At 47.4% G+C, this 15,361-nt stretch overlaps 1 protein-coding gene across 5 annotated transcripts in view; it reads left to right on the top strand.

Annotated features, from left to right (window-relative positions):
• spef2 (sperm flagellar 2) overlaps positions 1 to 15,361 on the top strand; it is a 239,677-nt gene that overhangs the window by 170,848 nt on the left and 53,468 nt on the right. For all 5 annotated transcript variants that reach the window (XM_059644984.1, XM_059644985.1, XM_059644986.1 and 2 more), the window contains exons 24-25: positions 4,838 to 5,010; positions 12,604 to 12,708. In XM_059644984.1, coding sequence (XP_059500967.1) covers positions 4,838 to 5,010; positions 12,604 to 12,708 — 278 coding nt within the window. The remainder of the gene's footprint in view (positions 1 to 4,837; positions 5,011 to 12,603; positions 12,709 to 15,361) is intronic.

Raw genomic sequence — 15,361 nt, 5'->3', positions numbered from 1 at the left:
GGGGGGATTTATGCTTCAGTTATACAGAGCACTGTGAGTCCACATCTGCAGTGCTATGTGCAGGTCTAGTCTCCTTATTCACCAAAGGATGTAAGAACATTGCGAGCAGTTCAGACAAGGTTTACCAGACTGACAGTGAGAATGAGCGTGCTGTTGTCTGAGGAAGCGATGCACAGGTTGGTCTTGTATTCACTGGAGTTAAGACAAACAAGAGGGCACTCAATTGAAAGATTCAAGATCCTGAGGGATCTTGACTGGGTGCCTCCTTTCTGAAAATTCAAACTGGAGATAGCTTTGAATAAACCAGAGATCACCCGTTTAAAATGGAGACGAGGCTTTTCCTCACAGAAGATTTTGAACCTTTCAAACACTTCCTGAAAAGGTGTTGGAAGTAAAAGCCTTGAAAGTTTTTAAGCAGAGGATAGTTACCTCCTTAAGTAAGGAGGTGAAAGGTTATCAATGGGAGGTGGAAATGTGAATGTAAGATTACAGTCCCTCCAGGCATGGTCTTCAATACTGACCCTCCGACAGTACGGCACTCCCTCAGGGCTGACCCTCCGACAGTGCGGCGCTTCCTCAGTGCTGTCCCTCTGACAGTGCGGCACTCCCTCAGGGCTGACCCTCCGACAGTGCAGCGCTCCCTCAGGGCTGACCCTCCGACAGTGCGGCGCTTCCTCAGTGCTGTCCCTCTGACAGTGCGGCACTCCCTCAGGGCTGACCCTCCGACAGTGCAGCGCTCCCTCAGGGCTGACCCTCCGACAGTGCAGCGCTCCCTCAGGGCTGACCCTCCGTCAGTGCGGCGCTCCCTCAGCGTGTTCTGGAGCACAAGTCTTCAGTAAAATGCTGGAATGTTGTGAGAGCCCGTAGCCTTTGAACTGTTGAGTCCAACTGTTTCTTCATATCATGTGGGATGCTTTGAACTGGCTGAAGACTGGTAAGTGTGATAATGGGGCCGCTGGATGGGCTGCGATGGATCATCCACTTATTATTAACGATCATAGAGCTACCCAGGACAGAAGAGGCTTTTAGCCCATTGAGTCTGTACTGACAAAAAATCTAAATCTCCACTAATCTGACTTTCCAGCACTGGGCCCAAAGCCTTGAACGTGCTCATCCAAGTAATTTTTAATGGTTGTGAGGTTTCCCACTTCTCTACGCCTCCCAGTGCATTCCAGCGCCCCCCCACCATCGTCTGGGTCAAAAAAATCCGTTTCTCAAATTCTCTCCCAAACCCAGCATTCCATCTTCAAATTACGTGCCCTTGTTATTGACCCTTGAACAAGGGTGGCAGATGGCACAGTGGTTAACACGCATCAGGGACTCGGTTTCAATTCCAGCATGGAATGACTACCTATGTAGAAATTGCATGTTGAATCCCCATGAATTGGCCAGGCTAAATTGCCCTGTAGTGTCCAAGGACATGCAGACTAGGTGGGCTAGACATGGCCATGGCAAGGTTAAGAGGATAGGGTGGAATACAAAGAACAAAGAACAAAGAAAATTACAGCACAGGAACAGGCCCTTCAGCCCTCCAAGTCTGCGCCGATCAAGATCCTCTGTCTAACCTGTCACCTATTTTCTCAAGGTCTGTGTCCATTTGCTCCCTGCCCATCCATGTACCTGTCCGAATACATCTTAAAAGACGCGAATGTGCCTGCTTCTACCACCTCCACTGGCAATGCGTTCCAGGCACCCACCACCCTCTGTGTAAAGAACTTTCCACGTATATCTCCCTTAAACATTCCTCCTCTCACTTTGAACTCATGACCCCTAGTGATTGAGTCCCCCACTCTGGGAAAAAGCTTCTTGCTATCCACCCTGTCTATACCCCTCATGATTTTGTAGACCTCAATCAGGTCCCCCCTCAATCTCCGTCTTTGTAATGAAAATAATCCTAATCTATTTAACCTCTCTTCATAGCTAGCACCCTCCGTACCAGGCAACATCCTGGTGAACCTCCTCTGCACCCTCTCCAAAGCATCCACATCCTTTTGGTAATGTGGCGACCAGAACTGTACACAGTACTCCAAATGTGGCCAAACCAAAGTCCTATACAACTGCAACATGACCTGCCAACTCTTGTACTCAATACCCCGCCCAATGAAGGAAAGCATGCCATATGCCTTCTTGACCGCCCTATTGACCTGCGTTGTCACCTTCAGGGAACAATGGACCTGAACACCCAGATCTCTCTGTACATCAATTTTCCCCAGGACTTCTCCATTTACTGTATGGTTCGCCCTTGAATTTGATCTTGCAAAATGCATCACCTCGCATTTGCCCGGATTGAACTCCATCTGCCATTTTTCTGCCCAACTCTCCAGTCTATCTATATTCTGCTCTAATCTCTGTCAGTCCCCTTCACTATCTGCTACTCCACTAATCTTAGTGTCATCTGCAAACTTGCTGATCAGACCACCTACACCTTCCTCCAAAGCATTTATCACAAACAACAGTAGTCCCAGCACAGATCCCTGTGGAACACCACTGGTCACAGGTCTCCAATTTGAGAAACTCCCTTCTACTACTACCCTCTGTCTCCTGTTGCCCAGCCAGTTTTTTATCCATCTAGCTAGCACACCCTGGACCCCATGTGACTTCACTTTCTCCACAGCCTGCCATGGGGAACCTTATCAAACGCCTTACTGAAGTCCATGTACATGACACCTACATCCTTTCCCTCATTAATCAACTTTGTCACGTCCTCAAAGAATGATCTTCGAAGGGTTGGTGCAGACGCTATGGGCCAGATGGCCTCTTTCCGCACTGTTGGAATTCTATCATTCTCTGAATTAAGGGGAACAGCTGCTTTCTGTCCACACTGCCCATTTCCCTCATAATCTTTTCCATTTCTGTCAGTGCCCCCTCAACCTTCTCTATTCCAAAGAAAACAACCTGAGCTTATCCAGCCCCTCTCCATCACTATCCTGTTCTATTCTGAGCAACATCCTGGTGAATCTCCCTCTGCATCCCCTCCAGTGTATTTACATCCTTCCTATACTGCGGTGACCAGAACTGCACACAGTGCTCTAGCTGGAGCCTAACCAAAGTCCCATACATCTCCACATAACCTCCCTGCTCTTATAATCTAGGCCAATGCAAGTGCCCGTCTGTCTTATCATTCCTCCTCTCTCCCACATTTTCCTCTGTATCATTTATATAAATAAAGGAAGAGATTATTTGTGGAGCCTCCTCGTCCAGTGAGTTGTTTAATTGCCCACCACCATTCACAACTGGATGTGGCAGGACCGCAGAGCTTACATCTGATCCGTTAGCTGTGGGATCACTTAGCTCTGTCTATCACTTGCTACTGTCGCTGTGTGTTGTGCAAGTAATCCTGTTTGGTGGCTTCACCAGGTTGACACCTCTTCTTCAGGTATGGCTTGTGCTGCTCCTGGCATGTCCTCCTGCACTCGCACTCTCCATTGAACCAGGGTTGATCGCCTGGCTTGATGGCAATGGTTGAGTGGGGGATATGCCGGGCCATGAGGTTACAGATTGTACTTGAATGTGATTCTGGTCAGTTTGTCAAACTTTTGGTGAAACAAAGAACAAAACAATTTAAGCAACATCTCTTAAGACAAGGCACCGCGTACAGATTTTTGAATAGAATTTTAAAAAACGCAAAATACAGCAGCAGTCAATGCAGGAAAGGCCTGGGTGTGGAAGGACAAAATCCAACTATGGATGATTAGGGGTATCTACTCTCCAGGGGATAGGGGTATGTACTCTCCAGGGGGATAGGGGTATATACTCTCCGGGGGGGATAGGGGTATGTACTCTCTGGGGGGGGGGATAGGGGTATGTACTCTCCGGGGGGATAGGGGCATGTACTCTCTGGGGGGGGATAGGGGCATGTATTCTCCGGGGGGATAGGGGTATATACTCTCTGGGGGGGACAGGGGCATGTACTATCCGGGGGGATATGGGTATGTACTCTCTGGGGGGGACAGGGGCATGTACTATCTGGGGGGATAGGGGTACGTACTCGCCAGGGGGATGGGGTAATGACTCTCCGGGGGGATAGGGGTATGAACTCTCCGGGGGGATAGGGGAATGTACTCGCCGGGGGGATAGGGGCATGTATTCTCCGCGGGGATAGGGGTATGTAACTCGCCGGAGGGATAGGGGTATGTACTCTCCGAGGGGTTAGGGGTATGTACTCGCCAGGGGGATAGGGGTATGTACTCTCCGGGGGGATGAGGTATGTACTCTCCGGGGGGATAGGGGTATGTACTCGCCGGGGGGATAGGGGTATGTACTCTCTGGGTGGATAGGGGAATGTACTCGCCGGGGGGATATGGGTATGTACTCTCTGGGGGGATAGGGGTATGTACTCTCCGGGGGGATATGGGTATGTACTCTCTGGGGGGATAGGGGTATGTACTCTCCAGGGGGATAGGGGTATATACTGTCCGGGGGGATAGGGGTATGTACTCTCCGGGGGGATAGGGGTATGTACTCTCCGGGGGGATAGGGGTATGTACTCGCCGGGGGGATAGGGGTATGTACTCTCCGGAGGGATAGGGGCATGTACTCACCGGGGGGATAGGGGTTTGTACTCTCCGGTGGGGGGGATAGGGGTATGTACTCTCTGGGGTGGGATAGGAGTATGTACTCGCCGGGGGGGGATAGGGGTATGTACTCTCCAGGGGGATAGGGATATGTACTCACCTGGCGGATAGGGGTATGTACTCGCCGGGGGGATAGGGGTATATAGTTGCCGGGGGGAAAGGGGTATGTACTCGCCGGGGGGATAGGGGTATTGATTCTCCGGGGGGATAGGGGTATGTACTCGCCAGGGGCGATGTGACTCTCACCCTCTTTTCCCTGTTAGGTGGAAATCGATCGATTCCAGGACACTTACCGGTTCCTACAAGATTATTACAAGGTGATGGAAGGGAACATCCCACCAGAAGACATCAAAGAGTTTGCACGTATCCCGTTGGTCAGCGTGTCTTATGTCCAAACCCCAGCTTCATTGCTATCCCTGGATCAGGAGGTGTTCAGGTACAGTGAGACAGTTACCGTGTCAATGTGGGGACGATGACAGAACGGAGTGCTTGATCTCTGGCATTTGGGCCAGTATTACAGGTTTCAAGACTCATGGGCAAGACCAGCATTTACTGCTAGCCCCTAAATGCCCATGACAAAGAGATAGTGAGCTGCCTTCCTCAACCATTGGAGATTTTCTAAAAGCTGAGAAGTAATTTAGCAGCAGTGACTGGAACCAACTACTTGACAATATTTCAATAGATTCTGATACATTTTCAGTGCAGAAGGAGGCCCCTCAGCCCATTGTATCTGCAACTATCAACAAAGATGCAACGACCTTAATCCGATTTTCCAGCTTATCATAGGACGCGATGGTAACACAAGCGAACATCTAAATGCTGCTTCAGTGATCTGATCGTTTTTGACTCCCTACTGTTGAAGGCAGCAGTTCCAGTCTCTCATCCACCCCCCCATGTGAAAAATATCTTGTCATTGACCCCTCAACTAATTATAACATTACCTTCCTAACCATTCGATCCATGCCCTTTATATTCTTATACCTCAATCAATTCCCTTTCACTGCTCCAAGGGCAACAACGCAAGCTGATCCATCTTTGCTTATAGTGAAGAGTTTCCAGCCCAGGCAGCGTTCTGGTAAATCTCGTCTGAATCCTCTCTGTACTGTCACATCCTTCCTTTAAATTGTTTGCCATGAAGGTCCTACCTGCTCCCCCTTTGCGTTTTGCCTGAGGGATGATGACCCTCTCTAATGAGGGAGCAGCCTCATGGCCCTCTAGGTTTACGATGAATTTACATTTACTTCACTATAATGTGGAGATCAGAACTGCACGCAGCCTCTGGTTTTGACCTAACCACTGTTTTATGCAGTTCCAGAAACATCTTGCTGCTTTTACATTCTACACTTCAGCTACTAAAGACAAGTTTTCCATCTGTCTTCTTAATCACCTTATCTCCATGCCCGCTACCTTCTGGGATATGGATGTACGCACCAAGCGTATGGTTAGATTGTCTCTTGTTGAAGATGGGCCATTGTTTGCCATTTGTGTGGTGCAAGTGTTACTTGCTACTTGTCAGCCCAAGCCTGGATATTCTCCAGATTTTGTTGCATTTTTACATGCACTACTTCAGTATCTGAGGTTTCGTGAACGGTGCTGAACATTGTGCAATCATTGGTGAACATCCCCACTTCTAAGCGTATGATGGAGGGAAGGCCATTGAAGATGGTTGGGCCTAGGATGCCACCCTGAGGAACTCCTGCAGTGATATCCTGGAGCTGAGATGATTGACCCCCAACAACCACGACCATCTTCCTATGTGTTGCATTGAACATTTGACTATCTGATTCAGATATGCAATGGAGTCACTCCTGCCTAACAAGACACAAGAGTATTGCAGAGCAGCTTTTGAGTGCAGAGTGTATCATTGCAGATTCTGTCCTGACATTTGACTATTTCCAGGAAACAGAGTACATTTCATAATGTTTTCAATGTCACAATGCCACAGAGACTTGTGATTAATTGGTATAAGAGACCTCAAAAATAACACAACCACAAAAAGACTGATTTTAATGTTAATGTCACCACAACCACAATCTCACGCAAGTTAGCATCGGGTCAGTCTGTGTCTGATGTCACATTGTGCTCTGATCTTAGCTAGTCAACTGCTCGACTGACAAATCTAATCACATTCCTATTCTGCACAGAAGCTGACACGTAAATGACTAGAAATAGGGACTAGAAATAGGTTTAAGCCCTAGCATGTAGCTAAGACTAAAGTTTACAAAAATTTGTCAAAAAAACGGATTAACTGACAGAACAAATAAAAATAAATGTCAGTGATTTGGCCACTATTATTAGCCATGCTTGTAAGGTGATAAAGAGTGGAAGTTGAATATTGCAGGCTAGCTGATATTGAGTTAGGACAGGAGACGAGGTAAAGGCTGAGGGCTGCAGTGTTAGTTAAGAATGACATTGATACGATCAAGAGAGCTGAGGGCAAAGCTATTTGGAGGAGATTGAGAAGTCGAGCTGCAAGCCCTAAATGAGTTTTTTGCTTCTGTCTTTAAGAAAGAAACAAACTTTGTAGTGAATGAAACCTTTGAAGAGCAGGTGTGCATGCTGGAATGGATAGAGATAGAGGAAGCTGATGTGCTGAAAATTTCGTCAAACATTAAGATTGACAAGTCTCCAGGCCCGGACCAGATTTGTCCTCGGCTGCTTTGGGAAACGAGAAATGCAATTGCTTCGCCACTTGCGAAGATCTTTGCATCCTCGCTCTCCACTGGAGTCGTACCTGAGGACTGGAGAGAGGCAAATGTAATTCCTCTCTTCAAGAAAGGAAATAGGGAAATCCCTGGCAATTATAGACCAGTAAGTCTCATGTCAGTCATCTGCAAGGTGTTAGAAAGGATTGTGAGCGGTAGGATTTATGACCATCTGGAAGAGCATGGCTTGATTAAATGCAGTCAACACGGCTTTGTGAGGGGCAGGTCATGCCTCACAAACCTTATTGAGTTCTTTGAGGATGTGACTAGAAAAATTGATGAGGGTCGAGCTGTGGATGTGGTGTATATGGACTTCGGCAAGGCATTTGATAAGGTTCCCCATGGTAGGCTCATTCAGAAGGTCAGGAGGAATGGGATACAGGGGAACTTAGCTGTCTGGATACAGAATTGGCTGGCCAACAGAAGACAGCGAGTGGTAGTAGAAGGAAAATATTCTGCCTGGAAGTCAGTGGTGAGTGGTGTTCCACAGGGCTCTGTCCTTGGGCCTCTACTGTTTGTAATTTTTATTAATGACTTGGATGAGGGGATTGAAGGATGGGTCAGCAGGTTTGCAGACGACACGAAGGTCGGAGGTGTCGTTGACAGTATAGAGGGCTGTTGTAGGCTGCAGCGGGACATTGACAGGATGCAGAGATGGGCTGAGAGGTGGCAGATGGAGTTCAACCTGGATAAATGCGACGTGATGCATTTTGGAAGGTCGAATTTGAAAGCTGAGTACAGGATTAAGGATAGGATTCTTGGCAGTGTGGAGGAACAGAGGGATCTTGGTGTGCAGATACATAGATCCCTTAAAATGGCCACCCAAGTGGACAGAGTTGTTAAGAAAGCATATGGTGTTTTGGCTTTCATTAACAGGGGGATTGAGTTTAAGAGTCGTGAGATCTTGTTGCAGCTCTATAAAACTTTGGTTAGACCGCACTTGGAATACTGCGTCCAGTTCTGGTCGCCCTATTATAGGAAAGATGTGGATGCTTTGGAGAGGGTTCAGAGGAGGTTTACCAGGATGCTGCCTGGACTGGAGGGCTTATCTTATGAAGAGAGATTGACTGAGCTCGGACTTTTTTCATTGGAGAAAAGGAGGAGGAGAGGGGACCTAATTGAAGTATACAAGATAATGAGAGGCATAGATAGAGTTGATAGCCAGAGATTATTTCCCAGGGCAGAAAAGGCTAACACGAGGGGTCATAGTTTTAAGCTGGTTGGAGGAAAGTATAGAGGGGATGTCAGAGGCGGGTTCTTTACACAGAGAGTTGTGAGAACATGGAATGCGTTGCCAGCAGCAGTTGTGGAAGCAAGGTCATTGGGGACATTTAAGAGTCTGCTGGACATGCATATGGTCACAGAAATTTGAGGGTGCATACATGAGGATCAATGGTCGGCACAACATCGTGGGTTGAAGGGCCTGTTCTGTGCTGTACTGTTCTATGTTCTATGTTCTGTGTTCTAAAAGTTGTTAAGAGGAATGGCAGGCAGTTAGGAAAATAGTTCATGGCTCACAGCAAAGGTACATCCCAGTGATGAAAGAAGATTCCAGGGACTAGATAAGGCAACCCTAGTTAACCTGGGAAATTCATGACAACATCACATTGAAAGAAAAAGTACAATGTGACAAAGGTTAGTGATAATCCAGACGATTGAGAAAAGTTTTTAAAACCAACAGAAGGCAACCAGAAAAATAATAGTGAGAAAATAAATGTTGAGGGTAAACTTCCAAATATAAACAAGGTTGACAGCAAGAGCTTGTCTAAATATATAAAATGGAAGAGAAGCCAAAGTGAACAGAGGGCCCTGAGAGAATGAGGCTGGGGAATTAAATAATGAGAAACCAGGAAATGGCAGAGGATCTGAATAAATACTTTACTTTACATCAATCTTCATGGTGGAAAACACTCATAATATATCAAAAATTACTAAATGTTCAAGGGGCAAAAGGAGGAGAGGAAATAAAAATAGTTACTATCACTAGAGAAAAGGTGCGAAGGAAACTTATAGATCTAAAGATTGATCATTTCCCTCGACCTGATGGGATGTATTCTCGGATATTACGGGAAGTAGCTATAGGGATTATGGATGCAGCCTTGATGTCAAGGGCTGTCACCGTCACCTCACCCTCTGGAATTCAGCTCTTTTGTCCATGTGTGAACCAAGGCTAGAATGAGGTCAGGAACAGAGCAGCCCTGGTGGAACCCAAACTGGGCGCCACTGAGCAGGTTATTGCTGAGCAGCTGCTGCTTGACAGCTCTGTTACTGACACCTTCCATCACTTTACTGATGGTCGAGAGGAGACTGATGGGGTGGTATCGGCCGGGCTGGATTTGTCCTGCTTTTTATGTACAGGACATAGCTGGGCAATTTTCTACATTGTCGGGGAGACACCAGTGTTGTACTATACTGGAACAGCTTGACCAGGGGAGCGGCAAGTTCTGGAGCACAAGCCTCCAATCCTATTGCCAGAATGTTATCAGGGCCTTTGCAGTGTCCAGTGTCTCTCAGCCTTTCTTGATATGATGTGGAGTGAATTGAATTGGCTGTAGACTGGTATCTGTGATGCTGGGGACCACTGGAGGAGGCCGAGATGGATCACCCACTTGGCACTTCTGGCTGGAAATTGCTGTGAAAGCTTCAGCCTTATCTTTTGCACTGATGTGCTGGGCCCTTCCATCATTGAGGATGGGAATATTTGTGGACCCTCCTCCTCCAGTGAGTTGTTTAATTGCCCACCACCATTCACAACTGGATGTGGCAGGACTGCAGAGCTTAGATCTGATCCGTTAGTTGTGGGATCACTTAGCTCTGTCTATCGCTTGCTGCTCTCGCTGTTTGGTGTGCAAATAATCCTGTTTGGTGGCTTTGCCAAGTTGACACCTCATCTTCAAGTATGCCTGGTGCTGCTCCTGGTATGTCCTCCTGTGCCCTCCATTGAACCAGGGTTGATCCCCAGGCTTCATGGCAATGGATGAGTGGGGGATATGTTGGGCCATGAGTTTACAGATTGTGCTGGAGTTCAATTCTGCTGTGGTTGATGGCCCACGGTGCCTCATGGATGCCCAGCATTGAGTTGCTAGATCTGTACGAAGTCTGTCCCATTTGGCACAGTGACAGTGCCTCACAACACGATGGAGATTGTTCTCAATGTGAAGGCGGGACTTTGTCTCCATAAGGACTGTGCGATGGTCACTCTTACTGATACTGTCATGGACAGGTGCACCTGCAGCTGGCAGATTGGTAAGGATGAGCTCAGGTATGTTTTTCCCTCTTGTTGGTTCCCTCACCACCTGCCGCAGACACAGTCTGGTAGCTCTGTCCTTTAGGACCCGACCAACTCGATGAGTAGTACCGGTGCCGAGCCACTGTTGGTGGTGGACATTGAAATCCCCCGCCCAGAGTACACTCTGTGCCCTTGACACCCTCAGTGCTTCCTCCAAGTGCTGCTCAACATTGAGGAGAACTGATTCATCAGCCGAGGGAGGGACGGTGTGTGGTAATCAGCAGGAGGTTTCCTTGCCCATGTTTAACCTGAAGCCATAAGACTTCATGGAGTCCAGAGTCAATGTTGGGGACTGCTGGAGCAACACCTCCCGACTGTATCCCACTGTACCGCCTGGGTCTGTACTGCGGGTGAGACAGGGACGGTGATGGTGGTGTCTGGGATATTGTCTGTAGGGTATGATTCTGTGAGTATGGCTATGTCTGGCTGTTGATGAACTAATCTGTGAGACAGCTCTCCCAATGTTGGTACTCGCCCCCCAGATATTAGTGAGGAGGACTGTGCAGGGTCGACAGGGCTGTTTCTGATGTTGTCTTTTCCGGTGCCTCGGTCGATGCCAGGTGATCCACCCAGTTTCATTTCTTTGAGACTTTGTAGTGATTGGTACAACTGAGTGGCTTGCCAGGCCATTTCAGAGGGCAACTGAGAGTCAACTACATTGCTGCTGGTCTGGAGTCACATGTAGGCCAGACCAAGTGAGGGTGGCAGATTTCCTCCACATTAGTAAACCAGATGGATTTTTCCAACGATTGGCAATGATTTCATGGTGATCAGTAGATTCTTAATTCCAGATTGTTTTTTGCATTTAGATTCCACCATCTGCCGCGGTGCGATTCAAACCCGGGTCCCCAGAATATCAGCTGGGTTTCTGGGTTAATAGCCTGACGATAATGCCACTGGGCCATTGCTTCCCCATGTAGGTCAGGTTTTGCTCCTCCCCGAGTAGGACCCTCTCTGTTCTGCATGAAGAAGTTTTCCTGAACACATTTAACAAATTCTACCCCATCTAAGCCCTTAACACTATGTCAGTCCCAGTCTATGTTAGGAAAATTAAAATCCCCCACTATGACAACCCTGTTGCTCCTACAAGTCTCCTCAATCTCCCTGCATATTTTTTTCTCTAATTCCTGTTGACTATTTGGGGGACTATACTACAGCCCCAATAACGTCACCGTCCCCTTCTTATTTCTTAGCACAAAGCCTCACTGCATGATCCCTCAGTTATTTCATCTTACTCAAGCTGTGATACTCCCCTTAACCGAAAATGTGACTCCCCCTCCCCCCCTCCTCCACCTCTGTCTCATCTGTACCTGGGTACATTAAGCTGCCAGTCCTGTCCTTTCCTTCAACATGTTTCTGTAATGGCTATCATATCCCAGTCCCATGTAATTATCCATGTCCTGTGTTCATTGGCCTTGCCTATCAGCCCTCTTGCATTGAAATAGATGCAGTTTAACCCAACAGGCATTCCTCACTCCCTGTCCTGTTCCATTCTGACCTGTCTCTTCAACTTGCTACTTCTGATATTTCTGATTCCTGCATGTTCTTCCAGCCTTGCACTTGCACCCCTGCTGTTGAGGATCTCTCCACAGCACCACCTCCCCCACCCTCCATTGATCTCGCTTAAACCCTCTCTTGTAGCATTATCAAATCTGCCCACCAGGATATAGGACCCCCTCCAGTTCAGGTGCAACCCATTGCTCTCGAACAGGTCACCTCTGCCCCAGAAAAAGATCCCAATGATCCAGGAATCTGAATCCCTGCCCCCTGCGCCAATTCTTTAGCCACACATTCATCTGCCATATCTTCCTGTTCTTACCCTCACGAGCACAGAGCACTGGAAGTAATCTGGAGATTACTACCGTCGAGGTCCTGGTTTTTAACTTTTCTTCGAGCTCTCTATAATCACTCCACAGGACCTCATCCCTATTTCTACCCATATCATTTGTGCCAACATGCACACTGACTTCTGCTGCTCACCCTCCCCCTTGCTCAACACTAACTGCTCGAAGTTCTGTTCTTGCTACTGTTCTAGTGCTCAAGATTCCAGCCAACTGGACAGACAGCAAGAGCCAGAGAGCAGCAGCCCAGTGAGGGACAGCAAGCCAGAGCCAAGGGAGGATTATATAACCGAAGACATGTAAGTTTTCAAGGAGATGCGGAGCATGAGCTCAGTGTTGAGGTTAGATTAGAGTCCACAGCATTATATTACAGTTTCATATGGTGAGTAGTTAGGAGGTCTGGAATGTCTTCCTGGAAATGTGGGGGAGGCAGCTTCAGCTCAGACATTCAAGAAGAAACTGGATGATTATTTGGATCGAAACAGTGCACAGAGATAGGAGCAGGAAGGTCAAGAGTTTAGATCAAAGTCTTGATATGGGGGGCCAGTGTTGATAATGGGCTGAATGGCTTCCTTCCTGCACCATATCTATCCTTTGTTTCAGGGGCAGGGTGAATATCTTCCAGACTTGAAGGGTCTGTAGCAAGGGCATAATGTTAAGATGAAAAGCATGAGGTTTTGGGGAAGTTGAGGAATATGTATTTTCACCCAGAGGGTGCTGGGAATCTGGAACACACTGCCTGGGAGAGGAGTTAAAGCAGGAAATGTCACAGCCTTTTAAAAAATCTACTTGGATGAGCACCTGAAACATAATAACATAGAAGATAAGAGCAGGAGGAGGCCATTCAGCCCTTTGAGCCTGCTCTGCCATTCATCATAATCATGGCTGATTGTCCAACTGAATAGCCTCATCCTGCTTTCTCCCCATAACCTTTGACCCCATTCACCCCAAGTGCTATATCTAGCCACCTCTTGATTACATTCAATGTTTTGGTATCGACTGCTTCCTGTGGCAGTGCATTCCACAGGCTCACCGCGCTCTAGGTGAAGAAATGTCTCCTCATCTCCGTTCTAAATGGTCTACCCCGAATCCTCAGACTGTGGCCCCTGGTTCTGGGCACACCCACCATCGGGAACATCCTCCCTGCATCTACCCTGTCCAGTCCTGTTAGAATTTTATCAGTATCTGTGAGATACCCCCTAAAATGTCTGAACCTTGGCAAAAACAGTCCTTAGTCTATCTCTCCTCATGCGTCAGGCCCGACATCCCTGGAATCAGCCTGGTAAACCTTCGCTGCACTCCCTCGAGAGCAAGAGCATCCTTCCTCAGAAAAGGAGACCAAAACTGCACACTGCATTCCAGGTGTGGTCTCACCAAGGCCCTGTATAACTGCAACAACACATTCCTGCTCCTGAACTCGAAACCTTTCGCAATGAAGGCCAACATCCCATTTACCTTCCTCACCACCTGCTGTACCTGCATGTTTACCTTCAGCAATTGGTGCACAAGGACACCCAGGTCCCACTGCACACTCCCCCTCTCCCAATTTACAGCCATTCAGGTAGTAATCTGCCTTTTGGTTTTAGCTCCCAAAGTGAATAACCTCACATTTATCCAAATTATACTGCACCTGCCATTGATTTGCCCACTCACCCAACCTGTCCACATCATGCTGAAGGATCTCTGCACCTCGTCACAGTTCACCCTCCCACCCAACATGGTATCACCCGCAAACTTGGAAACAGTACATTTTGTTCCGTTACCCCACTCATTAATATATATGGTGAGTAGCTGGGGTCCCGATCTCTGTGGCCCCCCCATTATTCCAGCCAGCTAATTTGTAAAGCGTCAGCTTTCCTGCTCCTGAGATGCTGCTTGGCCTGCTGTGTTCATCCAGCTTCACACTTTATTATCTTGGATTCTCCAGCATCTGCAGTTCCCATTATCATTAATTCCTACGCTTAGTTTCCTGTCTGCCACCCAGTTTCCTATCCATCTCAATATGCTTCCCCCAATCCCATGCTGTTTAATCTTGCGCATTAATCTCTTATGTGAAACTTCGTTAAACACTTTCCGAAAGTGCAAATATACAACATTGACCAACTTCCCCATATCAACTGTACTAGTTACATCTTAATAGAATTCCAACCGATGTGTCAAGCATGATTTCCCCTTCATAAATCCATGCTGACTCTGTCTGATCCTGCTGCTGCTTTCTAATTGCAGAGAGTCGTAAGGGAGTGGAACGCTTTGCCTGCAACGGTAGTAGATTCGCCAACTTTAGGTACATTTAAGTCATCATTGGACAAGCATATGGACGTACATGGAATAGTGTAGGTTAGATGGACTTGAGATCGGTATGACAGGTCGGCACAACATCGAGGGCTGAAGGGCCTGTACTGTGCTGTAATGTTCTATGTTCTATTGCTATAAAATCCTCAACAATGGATTGGAGAATTTTCCACACTACTGATGTTAGGCTCACTGCTCTATAATTCCCTGTTTTCTCTCTAGAGTGACATTAGCCACCCTCCAATCTACAGGGACTGTTCCAGTGATTATAGAATCCTTGAAGATGACCACCAATGCATCCACTATTTCTGGAGCTACTTCCTTAAACACTATGGGAAGTAGATTATCAGGCCATGGGGATTTATCTGCCTTCAATCCCAACAATTTTCCCAGCACCATTTCTGTACTAATATTGATCTGCCTCAATTCTTCCCTCTCAATAAATCTGGCATCCTCTAACATTTCTGGCATCTGATTTATCTTCTCTTTCGTGGAGACAGAACCAAAGAATGTAATCAATTGTAGTAGGAACTACAGATGCTGGAGAATCTGAGATAACAACGTGTGGAACTGGATGAACACAGCAGGCCAAGCAGCATCAGAGGGGCAGGAAAGCTGCCATTTCGGGCCTTGAAAAAAAAAATTTTCTGAAATAAGGTC

This window comes from Stegostoma tigrinum, chromosome 3, assembly GCF_030684315.1.
Source record: "Stegostoma tigrinum isolate sSteTig4 chromosome 3, sSteTig4.hap1, whole genome shotgun sequence".
NCBI classification, from domain to species: domain Eukaryota; kingdom Metazoa; phylum Chordata; class Chondrichthyes; order Orectolobiformes; family Stegostomatidae; genus Stegostoma; species Stegostoma tigrinum.
The sequence above is the reverse complement of the archived record's forward strand: the minus strand, read 5'-3'. Positions and strand labels throughout refer to the sequence as shown.